Source organism: Bombus impatiens, unplaced genomic scaffold, assembly GCF_000188095.3.
Source record: "Bombus impatiens unplaced genomic scaffold, BIMP_2.2 scf_2222, whole genome shotgun sequence".
NCBI classification, from domain to species: domain Eukaryota; kingdom Metazoa; phylum Arthropoda; class Insecta; order Hymenoptera; family Apidae; genus Bombus; species Bombus impatiens.
In genome coordinates this window covers 16,602-32,701 of record NT_178641.1, presented here as the reverse complement: position 1 = coordinate 32,701, position 16,100 = coordinate 16,602, and the positions used below count along the sequence as shown (strand labels likewise).

General features: G+C 35.6%; 3 protein-coding genes, 1 long non-coding RNA gene and 1 pseudogene across 5 annotated transcripts in view; 4 read left to right on the top strand and 1 right to left on the bottom strand.

The window, feature by feature from the left end:
* Positions 1–51: 51 nt before the first annotated feature.
* Positions 52–172, bottom strand: LOC112213935 (annotated as a pseudogene).
* Positions 173–184: 12 nt separating this feature from the next.
* LOC105681820 lies at positions 185–912 on the top strand. Its single transcript, XR_001102747.3, has 2 exons — positions 185–588; positions 672–912. It is a non-coding gene; the product is annotated as an uncharacterized LOC105681820 (long non-coding RNA).
* A 393-nt stretch (positions 913–1,305) lies between these two features.
* LOC113218476 (cytochrome P450 6a14) lies at positions 1,306–4,385 on the top strand. The gene is made up of 6 exons (NM_001365859.1): positions 1,306–1,425; positions 1,510–1,876; positions 1,985–2,510; positions 2,646–2,867; positions 3,055–3,306; positions 3,722–4,385. The coding sequence occupies exons 2-6, from the start codon at positions 1,541–1,543 to the stop codon at positions 3,889–3,891; spliced, it is 1,506 nt and encodes a 501-aa protein (NP_001352788.1). The 5' UTR covers positions 1,306–1,425; positions 1,510–1,540; the 3' UTR covers positions 3,892–4,385.
* A 491-nt stretch (positions 4,386–4,876) lies between these two features.
* On the top strand, positions 4,877–10,701 carry LOC100740683 (probable cytochrome P450 6a14). Its single transcript, XM_003494476.4, has 6 exons — positions 4,877–5,463; positions 7,680–8,055; positions 8,370–8,895; positions 9,611–9,832; positions 10,036–10,287; positions 10,381–10,701. Exons 2-6 carry the CDS (start codon positions 7,726–7,728, stop codon positions 10,548–10,550), a joined length of 1,500 nt encoding a protein of 499 aa, XP_003494524.1. The 5' UTR covers positions 4,877–5,463; positions 7,680–7,725; the 3' UTR covers positions 10,551–10,701.
* Positions 10,702–11,398: 697 nt separating this feature from the next.
* The window catches only part of LOC100749859 (cytochrome P450 6a2), a 5,330-nt gene continuing 628 nt past the window's right edge, over positions 11,399–16,100 (top strand). The window contains exons 1-5 of one of the 2 annotated variants that reach the window (XM_033324351.1): positions 11,399–11,549; positions 14,167–14,514; positions 14,662–15,187; positions 15,424–15,645; positions 15,757–16,008. In XM_033324351.1, coding sequence (XP_033180242.1) covers positions 14,182–14,514; positions 14,662–15,187; positions 15,424–15,645; positions 15,757–16,008 — 1,333 coding nt within the window. In that variant the 5' untranslated portion in view covers positions 11,399–11,549; positions 14,167–14,181. Of the gene's footprint in view, positions 11,550–13,667; positions 13,872–14,166; positions 14,515–14,661; positions 15,188–15,423; positions 15,646–15,756; positions 16,009–16,100 lie in introns of those variants that run through there. The other variant, XM_024371959.2, reaches the window with a different exon arrangement.

The window sequence follows — 16,100 nt, the reverse complement described above, 5'->3', positions numbered from 1 at the left end:
AAAACCCGAACCTTACCACGGAAGAGGGAGGGGGGCGGGCCCAGCGCGCTCCGCCGACGCCACACGGAGTCCCAGGCGATCGCCCATCTAAGTACTATTCGTGCCCGGCGCTGTTTAACTTTCGTCGTGATCTGACGGGAACGAGTGTACTCAGCGTGGCCAGGGCGTTGGCAAGTAACATCTCACTATGTTCTTTTCAACGAATTTTAGCTGTGAGACCGGTTTGAGAGGTGTAGGAAAAGGAGGGGAAAGGAATCTGAATCTACTAACTTGTATATAAACAGCTTTACAGTTTCACACGTAACGAATAGCGTTCGTTTCGTAATTCAATCATTACCGAGATTTTCATCTGTTTTCCTTTCTTATTCAAAATTTGTCAACGAATATTTTCGGGAAACAATTACGATTGTTTATTGCGCGAACGTCTTTTCTCGATATATCACATCACTAAAGAATAATTCTTTATAACAGACTAAACAGTCGAAGAAAAGTTGAAAGTTTGGAAAATCTAAAGGAATGATGAAGTGTTATAAAGCGTTCATATCGTTTATCGTTGCTATATGAATCGTTTACAGTTTACGGACGAAGGTGAAGTTTTTAATCCACGCAAAGTTCAATTTTAGCACGTTATGATCTGTATCTTGAGTATACTTAAACGTGGCTAATTTCAGACTGGACAAGACTAAATAATCGATCGACAGGGTATCATTCTACGCATGGAAGTAAGCTGAAAACGTACAATACATTTTTCTATTTAAGACTCTATTTTCAAGAAAATAGAGTTTGAACGCAATTTAGTTAAGAATCGGTCTAGTACGTATGTATGATAAATTTCATGCTATTACACGCTATTAAATTTATCATATCAAATATTAAATTACGTGCTATTCGTTCGGGCCATGCGTATTTAAACGAAAAAAGAAAAGAGAGAAACAAAGACTGTGGTGAGCTCGCAGAAATGATATCATGTAAATCTAAGGAATTATTATTTGCCAACATGACTCAGTAGATCATGCGCACTGCGATTAAATGTATATCTTTTGCTAAACAAAAGACTAGAACAGTACGTACTAGACCGCTGATATTGATACAGGTGAATTTTCAACTATAAGCTTTAAACTGTGAATGTTCGTTATTCTTCAGCCAGATTTTATTTTTTAATTAAAGTTAAGGGGAGAATTTATCTTCTTTTCTTTTACATAAATAATATCGTCTTTTTGGAATTTTTTAATTAGAGGAATTATGATATTAATTAATCTGGGACTTTTTATATGTTTGTATTGAACTTTTTATAGATTTTTTCAGTTCTATCAAGTTCGATTCCATTTCAGTTTGAAAAATATTTGAGCTGTCCGTGAACTAGAACGCCCCGCGAAATCCGGTTGGTATATCAGCTGCCCGGTTTATCTGATGTCAAAAATTTCAGTATGTATAAATTCTATTTTCTGTATATTTTATGAAGTTTGATTCCTATTTCGCGCCTCGTTAAAAATTATTTATATTCTGTAGCAAATAACTTCTTATCAACGTATAATATACAATGTTTATCACCTTGGAAATACTGTGCGGGCTCGCATTAGCGCTCATTGTGCTCTACTGCTATTTAACGATACGTTACAATTTTTGGACGAGCCGTGGAGTGCCCGGACCAAAGCCCACGCTCCTCTTCGGCAATATTATGAAGTCAATGTTTGGAAAGGAATCGCTTCCACAATTGCTAACGAGAAACTACAATGATTTTAAGAACGAACCAATGGTTGGAATATTTTTAAGAACAGTACCCGTCTTAATGGTCAAAGATCCTGATCTCATCAAAGACATCCTGATTAAAGACTTTTCCAAATTCGCGAATCGAGGATTCATAAAAAGCGAACCGGTAAGTATGCGTAAATATAAATATAATAAATGGATTTTAGTCTTGTGTAATCTATGAATCACTTTTAAGTAACCGTGACGTATCGTATCATGTTTTTAATGAACACAGGCAATTCCATTATCTAATCACCTATTTTCCCTGGAAGCCAAGAGATGGCGACCTTTGAGGACTCAACTCTCTCCGGTGTTTACCTCTGGCAAGCTTAGAGGGACTTTTTCCTTAATTTTAGAATGTTCTAATCACCTTGAAAGTTATTTGAATACGATGATAGAGAAAGGAGATCCTATCGATGTGCGAGAACTTGCCGCCAGATTCACCACTGACGTAATCGGCAGCTGCGCCTTTGGCATCGAGATGAATTCGCTTTCGGAAAACGAGAGCGACTTCCGTCGAATCGGTAAACAAATTTTTTCTACCGATTTCTGGAAAATATTGCGTATAAGAATACGGCAGATCCTGCCACCGTTGCACGTTCTTCTCGCTCGTATACTGCCGTATGACGAGGAAACGAAAATGATTATGGGAATCACTAGAGAGACGATCGAATACAGAGAGAAGAATAAAATCGTCAGGCCTGATTTTATGAATATACTCATGGAACTGAAAAGGCATCCTGAAAGAGTCGCCGATATTAGTTAGTACACTAGCGTAAATAATTTGCAAGAAAGCTTCGGTGCGATAAGGATATCTCTAAGAATTTATCCTTGTATCGCTGCTGAGTGAAATACACGCTTCAAATATCGTAATATGTATATCTTTTCGCTTGTAGAATTGTCGGACGATTTGTTAGCCGCACAAACATTTATTTTCTTCGCGGCTGGTTTCGAGACCTCATCGACTACGATCAGCAATGCTCTATACGAATTGGCTTTGAATCATGACATTCAGGACAAATTGCGCGAAGAAATCGAACATTTCGCGGCGAAAAATGACGGAGAGTGGAAGTACGAAACTATAAAGCAAATGCAATACTTGGACAAAGTGTTTCAAGGTAAATATTATAATCGCTTGCATCTAAGATCGAACTTGATCGTTTATTCATACGTGTAAATTAGATGCATTAGTTCAGAGTTATTATATAGCATGATCATACTATTAATTCTCATTATTGCTGTTACCTGTTTATCTTCTACTTCCTACATTTATATCAGTAATTATCATTCTTATTTCATATACAGAGACACTAAGGAAGTATCCAGCTTTGCCATTTTTAAGCAGAGAATCAGTCGAAGACTATACGTTCGAAAATACGAAAGTAACAATTCCCAAAGAAACGTTGATATGGGTGCCAGTTTTTCCCATTCACAGGGACCCGGAGATTTATCCAGATCCAGAAAAATTTGACCCCGAAAGATTTTCCGAGGATAAAATGAAAGAAAGGAATCCTATGTATTATTTACCTTTTGGACATGGACCGAGAAATTGTGTCGGTACGTATTTAGCAAAATATCGATCGGTTATTTCTTGATAACTATCAAATAATCGATCGACATTGGCGATATGAAACGAAATATATCTTTAAATAATTTTATCCTTCGAACGAGGATGGGTAAAAACATATATTACTGGAAATGAAAATTCTAAGAATTATTACGAACTGCGGAGTTTTAAACGTCGAGTATGCGAGCGGAAAGATCGTGCGATTAAGATCGAGATGTAGAAAAAAAAGTAGGCGTGACTTTAGACGAACATAACTCAAGAAATCTGCCATCGGAGAATTAGACTTAGAATTGATAGAATTACGATTAGTAAAGTTGCGTGTAGTATATGTAGTATCATAATACATATATTAAAAAATACAACTAATGAACTTACTTACATCTGACATTCGATAATTTATTTCAGGTGCACGTTTTGCAATCTACCAAACGAAAATTGGATTAATAAAAATCCTGCATAAAAACAAGGTTGGCGTTTGTTCCAAAACTCCAATTCCTTATGAATATAATCCACTTTCATTCGTTCTGACACCTACAACCGGTTTGTATTTGACGATAACCAAGGTAGAGGACTAACACAATTTTAACATTCATTTGACACAAATAAAATTTTTTATTAGCGTATACTTCGGCATTTATAAAATTAATTTATAGACGTATTATTTAATGCGACGGACATTTGTCGGAGTGTGACAAATGAAATTCAATATAATGTCGAGGTGCGGTACACGTTCTGTTGAATATTGTTATACTATGTATTTTACTAGTAGTTCAAATATTTTACTCGTAGAAACAAGTAGTTCACGTTTTCATTACATATATCAATATAGTCAAATTAAAACATTGTTGATGTTTATATAACTTGTTATCGTAGCGTTGCCGGTTGTCCCTGACTGCCGAATTAAAAAGATTACCTATATCAAATAGATAGTTCTTGTATCTTCGCGTATGGGGCTTGTAATCTGATGTAATCCTTGTTATCGGTAGTATTGGTAGTCCACCTCTTATATATAGGAAAAAATTGTACAAAATGTTAAGTAGTTAAGAATATAACATTAAGAAAAATGGGATTGTTATTTTATTAATAAATAATACATGAAAAATAATAGATATCTAATGTTGAATTTGTTCTTTTTCGAGGCTTGTGTGACTGATTCAGATGGAATATCTTAGCTCAGCGCCGTTCAATCATTGCCCATACGGAAAGATATTAGACTTTCTGAACATAAAGAAATCGGTGTGCAACGGTGCGTTTATGAAGTAATAATTGCGCATCTTAAGGAAGGAGAAGTTTCGGAACTGAACAATTAACTATAAGCACTAAATAACATGTACGATTCTGTAGTTTACGAGGAGGCTAAACTCCTATTACAAGCGTCCTTTCCCCGCTTCATTTTAATTAATATGTTTCTTGAATAGCACGCGACTTCGGATTTCAACTTTGTTCCCTCGTATCACCAGAATTTTTTGCGCGTCTGAAACTGTACCGACTGGTGTTGAAACTGCACTGGACTAGACGTTCCAGTTGCGAAATTGTTGCATCCGCTAACGCACGACTCAGTAGACGCGGCAGAGAGCTTAATTTACTCTCAAGTGTCTTTGTTTCTAGTTTTTAAGATAAAAGATGACGGAAGCTAGATTCTCGCGAGATTGCAATTACCGTATTACTGCTTCTTCTCTAGATAAATAAGAAAACAGTTACAGTTTAAGTGGCCTGTATAGCGTGTCGATATCTTTTTGTCGCATTTTTTTTTAGAGTTTTAACGTTTTAAAGCCCTAATTTGTAATATCAATGGAATTATCAACTTTAGTACGAAGCGACGCGCTGATAAAAATCTAAGCATTCCAATATTTTTTTTTATAGTTTAGAACTTGTCAAGGCCGTTAAATAAGCCTATAATCTTATAGTGTGTCTATAATCTAGCAGTGTCTCGCGAATAGCATGCAAGTACGTTTCTAATCTTCGCGACAAATAGATGCTAACAAAATCAGTGAAGAGAAACAGATTTAAAGGAAATTGCCGTATCGCAGAGTAAAAGTAATGTTTCGCATACATTAGTGTAACATTCAAAGAGACTAGAATTAATTTGCGACTGTACGAAAAAGAGGAAGGTGTTAAGGAAGAGGAAGAGGAATAACTAATTAAATGTATGTATGATTTTTCATATTTTACTTACCTCTTATTCAATAGACTAAACTCCAAATCCCCTCTCTAAACTCTAAGCTCTAAATTTCCTCAAAATGATATTTTTGTAATTGACAGTCGCGATATAGTAGAGTTTTATTTATCCGTTTTCTGTATTTTAGGCCCGAATACTCATTATCCGTATCTTAATACGCAAATCTTAATATCCGAATGTTCTATTATCGGAACTTAGTTTCTTTCCAATAACAGATACCCTTTTCTGTTTATTTATTATTTCCTTTAATCGATCGAGCGAATAATGATCGTAAGAGCTGAATAAATAGCGTTCCAACTATCAAAAGAAAGTACGATATGATTAGAGAAATCGAAGGTGATATCGATTTTGATGAACTTGAAAAATCTCAATTGTCAGTATGTTGTATGACCTTTTCTTAAACGTGTTATCGCCGTTCGGCCATAGTTTCCGAGATATTTTCAGAGTTCAGTTCGATTTATATCTATGTAAAGATGCGTATCTCGTAAAGTATCTCTCTAAAAAATATATCGTAAAAGAAAACCGAGCGACGATTACGTGTATTGGAAAGATTTGTTCAGAATGTTAACCATGATAACATCTTATCTTAACAAGATATCTTAATAAAAATACGATGATAATGGCGTTTTTACAAAAATGGAAATTGCAAACGAAAATTGCAACTTGTAACAAATTGTAACAACATTCGTGGCAGCTTCGATGGTTTGATATACAAAAAGAATGTAACTCCGTGCAGTTATTTTTACTAAAAGAATTATAACTTAACAGTCAATAAGATACGGCATCCATAAATATTTCAAGAAATTGTCGATTAATTGGTATTTGAATAAGTGAAATTTCATGTCAGAAAAATTATTTTATTATCTGGAAATACCACTATTCGAACAGTTTCGTTTCCGTATTAGCCGCGACAAGGAGGACCCCACTGTATGTTGGAAACTATTTGACAGAGCAACTTGAAGCTCCTGACTGCGGCTACGTTGGGCGACAGGCTATCGCCCCGAGCCAAAGCTCACCGATTTTTCCATTACGGCTATAGTAGACTCTAGATTACAATGTTAGGAGGTTATCTTGAAGTTCCAAAAGGGCCCCGACATATATATATATATATGTCGGAGATGAAAGAACACCGGAGCCCTTGGAGTTTTGGATAATCCCGCAACATTGTAATCTAGAGTCTACTATAGCTGTAATTAAACAATTGTAGTTATTTAATCTGATTGTAATTGTTCGCGAGTTGTGATAATGAGCTTGGGCTCGAAGCGACAGCCAGTCGCCGAACGTAGCCGCGGTCACGGGATCAACGCTTTGTCTAACAAAGGTAATGGAGTAATTCTATAGCTCTCCTTAAAAGAAATATTTGTGGCGGCACGCGACAGTAAACATTCCAACGGTTTGGAATGTTTCCCGTGGCTCGTCACACGCAGACTCTATTCTTCGAGCAAGATAATTGCCAGATGTCGATGCGTCTCCGCAGTACATGTTCAGCTAGCCTGAGGGCCCGTCATAAATCTTAGGATTAGTTTCAGGATAACATCTCAGTTATAAGACTATTAGCCAGACTATTAGTTGACTAAAGTCCTTCAAACAGTCTTTGTCCCAGCTACGGGAATATAGGAGAGACCTATTTTTCAACGAACAGCGTCTCCCACTAGCAACTTTCCCTCGAGGACGGCTAGCATTTTTTCTAACCACCAATATGGAGATTGACTAATTAGCAGCAACGCCAAATTCCCTCACCTTCTGAACGAAGGCTATCCTCGACGAATCCGATGATCTCGTGTCCTCAGATACACCCAATCGTAGCTTTCCTCTGCAACATCATCGCGACGGAGGTCGCATTCTCTCGTGAGGTCGTATTAGCGAGTTACTTAGTACCTGTACGCTCGGTGGATATTCCACGTTTTTTCAAAGAGTTCGACTTAGATTTTTGTGAGCACGTACATCTATCATCCCGTTGACCGCGGATTCGTTATTGAACCTAAGACCAACATTACTAGTATCGCGAGTGTCCAACCGCTGCTGTTGATTGTCGAGTCGGTAGTATCCATACCCGTATTAATAGACCGTACCTTCGGTATAACACGACGATGGCCAATTCTAATGAAGATTTATCAAACGCCCACAATCTTATTCCTGACCCTTCTCCGACATATATAATACATAAATTTGTATGTTTTGCAGATTGCGGAACTTTGACCTCTATCGTCGAGAGATTGAATAAGACAAAATGGCATTTGAATTTTTATGCTACGTGACAGTAGTGTTCATTGCGCTGTATTATTATTTTACGGCAAAATTCAACTTTTGGAAAGATCGTTCAGTTCGAGGTCCAAAACCTATACCAGTGTTTGGCAATATCTTCGGGCCGATGATTGGCAAGATATCGATTGCAGAATACTTGCAGAAGCTACATAACGAATATAAAGACGAACCTATGATCGGATTATTCGTACGAAGAACGCCTCATCTTGTTATACAGGACCCTGAGATTATTAAAGATGTTCTTATTAAAGACTTTTCCAAATTCGCGAATCGCGGATTCTTGAAGCAAGAAATAGTAAGTGAACGCATGGAAACGCATGTTTATATTTCAACGTGTTAAATCGAAGTCTCTACTAACAGTAGGAATTATTATACACAGCAAGAAACTATTAGAACAGGCTAACAAACAAAATAGAAGATAAGTTGATACATCCAGCAAATGAAAGTTTATGTATCTTTATGTTCTTTTATTTAATATCTCTTTCTTAGATAGTTATTCTTTTGATAAGCGATAAAAGATATAACAAATAACGATAAATAATACAATAAGTTCCAAATATTTCAAATATATAACATCCCGAATATAGTGAATTCGTTCAATGGCTATAGGCGGAACCACTCTCTCAGCACCTCTTCTCTTTAGAAGTAGAAAGATGGAGGCCATTAAGAATGCAACTTTCCCCGGTATTTACGTCTGGCAAACTCAAAGGAATCTTCTCCCTGATTTTCGAATGTGCCAAACGTATCGAGAGCTATTTAGATATATTGATAGCGAAAGGAGAGCCCATCGAGGTGCGAGAACTTGCGGCCAGGTATACCACCGACGTAATAGGCAGCTGTGCCTTTGGGATTGAGGTGAATTCGTTGTCGGACGAGGAAAACGAATTTCGCCGAATGGGCAAAGAAATCTTTGCTACACACTGGAAGGCGATTATAAAATTCAGGATGAAGGAGTGTATGGGAGAGTTGTACGATTTACTTGGTTATATCCTTCCGCCAGACAAGGTGAACGTATTCATTGAGAGGATCACCATCGAAACGTTGAACTACAGGAAAGAGCACAACATCGTTAGGCACGATTTCATGAATACGTTGTTGGAACTTCGGAATAATCCCGAAAAAGTAAAGGATATTAGTAAGTTTTTAGCAAAGACTATTATTCGTCCTATAAATTATTGTACGTACGCCTACTGACAAAAATTAAGAAACATTACGAGCGCTTGGAAAGTGCTGTATATCTTTTATCTTCCGAAATGCATCGGATGAAATTAAAAATAGCGTAAAGAGACAACAGACCACGTATGAAGTTGCAACATGTTATTTTCTTCCAATTATGCCCGTGTAAGATCTACGATTAATAACGAATCGGATGAACAAATTGAAACTTTGTAACAAAAGTTGAGATATATTGCTTCAATTACATAATTACTTGGGATAATTCTTGGGATGTTGGATAATTCTTTGCATACTCTCTGTGTGTCATTGATTCAATTAATCGAATACAACACGCAATTGATATTTCACGCCATGTATGTGTAATTTTTTGCATTAGCTCCCCTTCATATGTAAAGTATTCAACTTCCCAATTGACGTGTAACGTAATCCCACGAATGTTCAATTGGTTTCGAATCAGCAGATTGATTTGGTCGTTTAATTACATTAACATTTTCTCTCGAAAGAAAGGAAAGTCTTAACTAATTTAGAGGAATGTTTCGGGTCATTATCGCGTCGAAATTATCATTTTGTTGGCATTTTCTCGTTTGCAAATGGCAACACGTGGCTTTGTAAAATATCCTTATATACGAATCTATCCATAGTTTCCATTATTGTACCAGGATCATTTCTTTCAGAATTAACGGACACTTTGCTTGCTGCACAAGCATTCGTATTTTTCGCGGCAGGTTTTGAAACTTCATCGATGACGATCAGCAACGCTCTGTACGAGTTGGCTCTGAATCAAGAGATACAGAAGAAGCTGCGAGAAGAAATAAAAGAATTCGATGCGAAAAATGCCGGGGATTGGAAATACGAGACTATAAAGCAGATGTCATATTTGGACAAAGTATTTAAAGGTTGAGACGTAACAGGATCGATTCCTTTAATACGCTGGAGGTTTACTACGATACGAGGGCAGAGCTAAAAGTTTCCGGAATGACAACAACAATCACAAATACTAACTATTGTATTAGCGGCGATTCCGGAGACTCACCAATCTGCTTTCGTAATTTATTCATTATATCAATACTTTTATCTTCTTCTTTTATTCCGTTTATAGAGACATTAAGGAAATATCCACCTTTGGCATTCATATCCAGAGAAACGACGGACAATTATACTTTCTCGAACACGAAAGTATCACTACAAAAAGGCATGAGAGTCTGGATACCGGTATTTTCTATTCACAGGGATCCAAATATCTATTCAGACCCAGATAAGTTTGATCCCGAGAGATTTTCCAAGGAAGCAGTAGATGCAAGGCATCCTATGCACTATTTGCCCTTTGGTCATGGTCCAAGGAATTGTATTGGCACGTTTATAACACGATTATACTTTATTTCCATAGAATTATTATTTTATCAAATGGCATTGACATTGTCTTCTTTCATTTATTTGATTTCAGGCGCACGTTTCGCAATTTACCAAACGAAGATTGGATTAATTAAGATTCTGCAGAATTATGAGGTGCACGTTTGTGAGAAGACACCGATTCCATACGAGTTAAACCCATATGCATTTATAATATGCCCGAAAGGAGGATTATATTTAAACATAATTAAAAGTAAAAATTAATTTACTAATTCTCGAAATAATTTTCTATCTGTATAAGAGAGCAATACAGAATGTTCATGTGTTGCATGTACCTGGTATGGAAATATGTATATGATATTCTTTCTAGCGGTTCGTTTATGTAATGTCATAAAAATATATATGTATATAATAAGCATATATAAACAACGAATATTAATATCTACTAATACTAATTTACTAATTCTTCGATATCCATCTGCTATTAGTATTCTTATTCACTGGCTATATCAGCAAGTGTTGCACAACAATGTTACATGTGTGTTTACTTCCACAGCAGCTTCAGCATTTTTAGCAGTGATTAGCATTGTTTTAGCATAGAATTCTTGAAGAATAAATGAAATACCTAGCAATCTGTTGTTGTTTTTCTTGTTTCATTGTACATATAGCTTTTTATATACCTTTCATTTTAATTTCTTCGGTAAAAGCTTTATCGTACAATCGTTGCTTGTAGAGTCAAAGGAACCGTATTCTTATGATCCTGACATGAAATTCTTGTCAAATAGCAGAAGAGATTAAGCGAAAAATTTTATATTCACAGTCTGCGTCTACGGAAGCAGCAAATTAATTAGCCTTATTTAATGGTTCACTATGGGGTTTCGTGACTTCTAATTTCTACCCTATCTTCTCTCTTTCTTTCTCTCTAAAGCAAGTTAATTGCACGAGTTAAACTGAAATAATTGCTTTTACAAGAATAATAATAATTTCAGTAATTACTTGTAAATTATGTAATACACAGTAATGTACGACATACGATACACAGTAAAGATAAGTAAAAGTTTTGTTTGATATCAGTAGTGTAATAATTGGAAGAACTATCGTATAATCTCTGTTACTATACATTCATGTATGATTTTATTTCAATTGCGTCACGATTTAAAAGGAGACGTAGGTAATGATCGCTGGCAGTATCAGTTGACATCTTTCCACGATACACAACAAACGTAGACCCGGAACAAACATTCGTAGGATCGTGATTACTACGTAAGTAATAGCAATATGTAAAGATTTCGTATCAAGGAAACTTCATCGCGTAAATGTGAAAAACTATTCTAATTCAACAATTACTTTTCAACATACAAGTCAATTAATCCTACGTAATTCATCAAAAAGTTCGGAGAAAATTCTTACTTTTTATTTTATTTATTTTTAGAAACAACCTAATTTTTTTTTAAAGTTTATAATATGGAATTCGTTTACAATGTATATAATTAGTAAATTTAGACTTTCTATGACGATAATCATGTTGATTATTTTTTATTTCTAATATTACACAATTCAATTTCACTGTTACATTCATTCAAGGTTGTCTCGTATCGATTGTTTGAATTCATTGTCTAAGGGGACGAACGTAAACATTCTGTTCAATGTAATCTCAACATTTTTGTGTTACACCACGGTACAATGTCATTGCAAAATGTAGTGAAATTACTATTATTTGTATACCTTGTAAAGATACATTTGTGAAAAAAGTAGCGCACTTACAGCTGGGAAAACAATAATTGTTTACAACCAGGCTATTGTTTTGAATCGTTACACAAATATTGCTATCTCTGCAATCTTATCTGTTTACGAATGAGATATTCCTTGAGCTTTGTACATACATTTGAAGTGCATCTAAAAGATACGCATGTAATCATAAAAAATCTATCAAACCTATCTATTTAAAATCATTTATAACTAAAATAAAGATAGATAAAGAAATGGAAAATAAATGTTGTAACATTTGTTTGTTGCAAAAACATTTTACGTTTTTTGAGAGAGCTACGTATCAAAATTTTATCAAAATGAACAGAAATAACTTTTGGTTGCAACGCGTTTCCGTGGGCATCAAAACAATGTGCATAATTATTTCTACATTTCTACAATACCCACACCAGTCTATGTACTTATTTATTTAAAATGCTGGAAAGAACGGTCATCTTCATTAGTGTTGTATTCAACGTAGCAGACAAAATAATCAATTCACATTGTGTATAATGAGATAACAGTTTTACGTGCTTTATCGATTGATGAAGTTGGTTGAGCAAAACAACTATTCATCGAAGAAATTTTTTGCGTCTGTTGAATTCGACCAATGGAACAAATACAAATAATCAAATATCAGAAATCGGCGCGAACTAAAAGCAGAGAGCAGCCTATTTTCTTAATTAATAGTCAGTTGTGACTTTACTGTATAGTTGTTAGAATCGTTACGTTCAATAAAGCAAAGCTATTACGTTACATTAAAGTTCACGGCTGTTCAAAGTCATTGGAGATTAGCTTCATCCTTCGTTTTGACAATTTGATTACCTTAGTTTTTCTTTTCGCTATTGTTTCGATCTTGGCTGTCTTACGGATGAAATTAAAATGTATTTCCTTGTGGGGTCATGTTTATATAATAAACAAAATAAAGATAGACGAGGAAGCGAAGGTGAATACCGTAAAATATTGTATACTTGTTGCACTGTTTGTTGCTGAGAACTAGCTATCAAAGTTTTACCAAAACGAATGATTTATTTTTATCTTACGGATGAAATTAAAATGTATTTCCTTGTGGGGTCATGTTTATATAATAAATAAAATAAAGATAGACGAGGAAGCGAAGGTGAATACCGTAAAGTATCGTATACTTGCTGCACTGCTTGTTTGTACTAAATTTTAATCTTAATATGGAATCTTAATCTTTTAATTATCTCTTAATCTTTTAATATGGAATAAAAGATACGTATTTTTCAAATGAATGACAATATCGATATAGAGATTTAAGAATACGTTAAAGTGGCTCTGATTATTATTTCTATATCACAATTGTTTAACATTATAGCGTATGCCCCGAAATACTTGTATCTCGTATTTAAGTCGAAATTTAGGACATTTTCAGTCAACTCAATAAAGAGGTTCGCATTAGATAAATGATATAATATAATTATTATAATATTAACTATAAATTGATTAAAACAATTCTTCGATGACGTATGTCGACCTTAGAATGACCGAGAAAACAAATAAGTGTGACACATGCGGAGAAGAAACGATCGTATCAGTCGAATGTATAGCTACTTAAATTGGATGACGACTGTAACAAGAAAAGTGTGCATGGAGATTGTTCTAGGGCGACGACAAAAGTAAGCATCGGTACGAACGACAAAAGGAACACGGCAGTGTCGTCATAGAAATTATTGAGCTACATATTCGAGCAACTTGACAAGCAAATTGACGAAAACTCGATAAGATGATAAGAGGCTATTATTTTGTTAAACAGCGCAAATCCTTATTACAAAGAAAGAAATATCGACAAAGAAGACTGGGATTAAGTTTCAGTTTTTAAGATCTTTTCGAGTGGATATCCAATTGTTCTTCGATATGGAATAAAAATGAATAATCGATAAAAAGTTTAAATTTATTTGATTAACGTTTGCGATAAAAGAAAATTAATCGTTAGAGACTCCGATCGTCGATAATTAATCGAGGAGTCGACATATCGCAGATATCAATCTGCTAGTTATTAATTGTTAGCTTGTTTTCCTGCGTTTAGCGTGTGACTTTAGTTAACCACTTTATAAGAAGCAGAAGTTACTGTAACCAGTCAATTCTGATCAGTGAAATTTGATTTTTACAGAAAGCGTGATACAACATGGATTATTTTCAACTTGTCTGTGTCATTGGCGCGGTGCTTTTAGCGTTCTATTATTATTATACCTCAACATTTGACTACTGGAAGATTCGTGGCATACTCGGACCGCAACCTACTGTCTTTATTGGTAATTTCAAAGATATTTTACTTAGAAGAGTATCGCTAGCCGATAAGCTGAGAGAATTTTACGAGGAATATAAGAAAGAGCCAATGTTTGGAATATTCGAGGGAACGACGCCTATCCTCGTTGTTAAAGATCTGGAATTAGTCAAAGACGTTCTCATCAAGGACTTTCCTCTATTCGTTAACCGAGGTCTCCGCCTGTTTCCAAAGGTACTTGAAAATTATAATTAATTTACGAATTTCTGTTTCTATGTTCGTTGATTGCCCGATACTTTCACGCCACTTGGCGCGTAAAAGGAAATATATTAATATTCACTTCTTGAAAGAAAGAAAAATTCAAAAAAAGATTTTATTCAGGCAGAACCACTGGGAGAACATCTGTTCGCTCTGGAGGAGGAAAGATGGCGACCAATGAGAGCAAAACTCTCCCCAGTATTCACGTCAGGCAAGCTGAGAGAAATGTTCCCTCTCGTAATAGAATGCTCGAAGGATCTGGAGAAATACTTAGACAGCGTGGTCGAAACGGGTAAACCAGTGGAATGTCGCGATTTGGCTGGGAAATTCACAACCGACGTAATTGGTAGTTGCGCTTTTGGAATCAACATGAACGCTCTCTCGGATGAGAACAGCGAATTTCGCGAAGTAGGCAAAAAAATATTCACGCAGACCATGCGAATGCAAATCAGAGATATCTGTCGGCAATTCCTGCCAAACATTTACGAAATATTTGGCCATCTACTGCAAATTCCAAGAGTCGACCAATTCTTAATAGACGTGGTCAGAGACACGATAAAATACAGAAGAGAGAATAAAATAGTCAGACCAGATTTCATCAACACGCTGATGGAACTTCGAGACCATCCAGAGAAATTAGAAAATATAGGTATACAGTTTAAAATAAACCGTCTGTGACTTTCTTTAGGTGAATTACAAATATTTGTCCATTTCTGATAAATCTTAACGTGCAGAAGAGTAAAAAGAGAGCCATGAATTTTTGCTTCGGAATTTGAATTCCATTATCGAAAAACTTCCTCTTAGTAGCAATTTTTCAATTTTAGTTGATAATAACTCTAATCGGATGAGATCATTATAAAAGGTCGGTGATATTGTCCTTTACAGAACTAACAGATTCGTTGCTCACCTCGCAAGCCTTTGTCTTTTTCGCGGCTGGGTTCGAGACTTCCTCAACGACGATATCTCACGCTCTTTACGAACTAGCGCTAAACCAACATATACAGGACAGATTACGTAAGGAAATCAGAGAGGTTTACGACAAACATCAAGGAGTTTTAACGTACGATGCAGTTAAAGAGATGAAATATCTGGACAAGTTTTTCAAAGGTGCGTTACAATGTTAAAACGAAACTTTGATTTCTGAAGAAAATTATTCGAGCAGTTGTTCCAACATTCGAAACGATGATTTACATAAATTATTTACTCTCCTCTATGTAGAGGTGCTGAGAATGTACCCGCTAATACCGTTTATAATGAGAGAGGTATCGGAAAATTACACGTTCAAAGGCACCAAGATCAGCATAGAAAAGGGCACGAAAGTGTGGGTGCCAACTTATGGAATCCAAAGAGACGCAGATGTCTACCCGGAACCTGAGAAATTCGATCCTGAAAGATTCAACGACGATGCTGTTGCTGCTAGACACCCTATGGCTTATTTGCCTTTTGGCGATGGTCCAAGAAATTGCATTGGTAAGTTAATAAAAATAAGCAAAAGAAAAGAAAACCTACGCTGTACTAGTAAAGTATCTTTTACCTCTAAAAAAAAAAAAAAAAAAAAAAAA